This window comes from Morone saxatilis, unplaced genomic scaffold, assembly GCF_004916995.1.
Source record: "Morone saxatilis isolate NCDOM2014 unplaced genomic scaffold, NCSU_SB_2.0 Contig7, whole genome shotgun sequence".
Lineage (NCBI taxonomy): Eukaryota > Metazoa > Chordata > Actinopteri > Moronidae > Morone > Morone saxatilis.
The window spans coordinates 22,736,021-22,737,356 of record NW_023340246.1 but is presented as its reverse complement, the minus strand read 5'-3'; the positions used below and the strand labels follow the sequence as shown (position 1 = coordinate 22,737,356).

The 1,336-nt window shown below is 47.7% G+C and overlaps 1 protein-coding gene across 1 annotated transcript in view; it reads right to left on the bottom strand.

Moving 5' to 3' along the window:
* allc (allantoicase) overlaps positions 1 to 1,336 on the bottom strand; it is a 4,329-nt gene that overhangs the window by 1,252 nt on the left and 1,741 nt on the right. The window contains exons 5-8 of the mRNA XM_035678612.1: positions 1,071 to 1,150; positions 847 to 979; positions 614 to 769; positions 173 to 246 (exon numbers count right to left, since the gene is read on the bottom strand). Of these exons, the coding sequence (XP_035534505.1) occupies positions 173 to 246; positions 614 to 769; positions 847 to 979; positions 1,071 to 1,150 (443 nt within the window). The remainder of the gene's footprint in view (positions 1 to 172; positions 247 to 613; positions 770 to 846; positions 980 to 1,070; positions 1,151 to 1,336) is intronic.

Below are 1,336 nucleotides of genomic sequence, written 5' to 3'. Positions count from 1 at the left end.
TTTTGTTCATGTGTGGGCCATTGTGAGAAAGAATTTGTAGAAGAGGACAAATAATAATAAAGTGAGAACAGTTAAGAAAAGTAAAAGAATTAGGGCGTTTTGTTCCTTACTGTTGGAAGATTTCTTTTACTGTTAGAATGAGATTCTTGTTAATATGTGTGTGTTTTAAAACCTTCAGGTGTTTGGGTCTGTCCAGCCTGCGAGCTGTTTCCCAGCCATCGGCCATGTTGACAGCTCGGCCGAGACCTGGAAACACAGCACACCGGGGTTACTGGTGAAACCAGCTACTGCAATTATATTTGACTAATCTGGAGGCAGGGAAACTACCCCCCCCCCCAGAGTTAGCCTCTCTGAGCAGTTAGCTTAGCTAATGTTACAACAAAGGAACTTTTACAAACAACCATGAATGTGCTTCTAGTGATTGTAAAAGCTCCAGCGGTCCTCAGTCAGAACCTTATTTGTAGGAAGGAAGGAGGAAGTTTACCAAGGTTCTGACCGAGGCTTGCTCAACTTGAATTGGATCACAGAGCAAAAAGGGGCAGGACTTAGGAAGGGTCAATTTAGGAGTTCAGTTACACTTTAATTTTTAATGCCAACAACAACAAACTTCAACCAATCATGTTGCGTGGATGTCCAAAGTGGGCGTCGCTGTAGCCGAGGCAGACTCCCCCATTGGTCAGAGCCACCAGGTCAACGTCCTGGTGGGGGGAGACAGATGACCAGTCTCTCTGCCCGACGCCGTACACTCGCAGTCTGGCTATCCCTCCATCTGAGGACACAGAAATACAATGTTGTATGTGTTACATGATCAGTGCTATTAGTGTGTGTGTGTATGTGTGTGTGTACCTGGGTACATGTTGAGGCGCAGGTGTGTGACTCGGTGGTTAAAGTCGACCTTGAAGTAGTTATGGCAACAGTCTGAGTATCCAGGATTTAGCTGCGACACACCGACCAGCTCCGGCCACGCCTCCGAGCCCAGCTGTCAATCAAACCACCACACTGTCACATTACCATGGTGACCAGCTGGTTGTAGTGGCCAGTACCTTTCGCCTGCCCACTGTAAGTGTTACCTTGGCGACAGCAGCCAGCTGGCTGTCGGAGGCGGCCATGCCGGTTCGGTCTCCTTCCAGCGTGAAGGTTGGCGGTTTGTCTGGTGAACAACACGTAAGTATTAGTTCAGTTTGATACCTCGTGTCCAATGTGGCTCCATCACGGTCCAACAAGTACGTAGCACCAAACGGTTGTCTGCCAGAAGCTGTCACACATTGACTGTTTATCCAGTCTGAAGCCACATTTTTACCATCCACTGTTTAGATCTTGGTGCTTTTTAACTCTA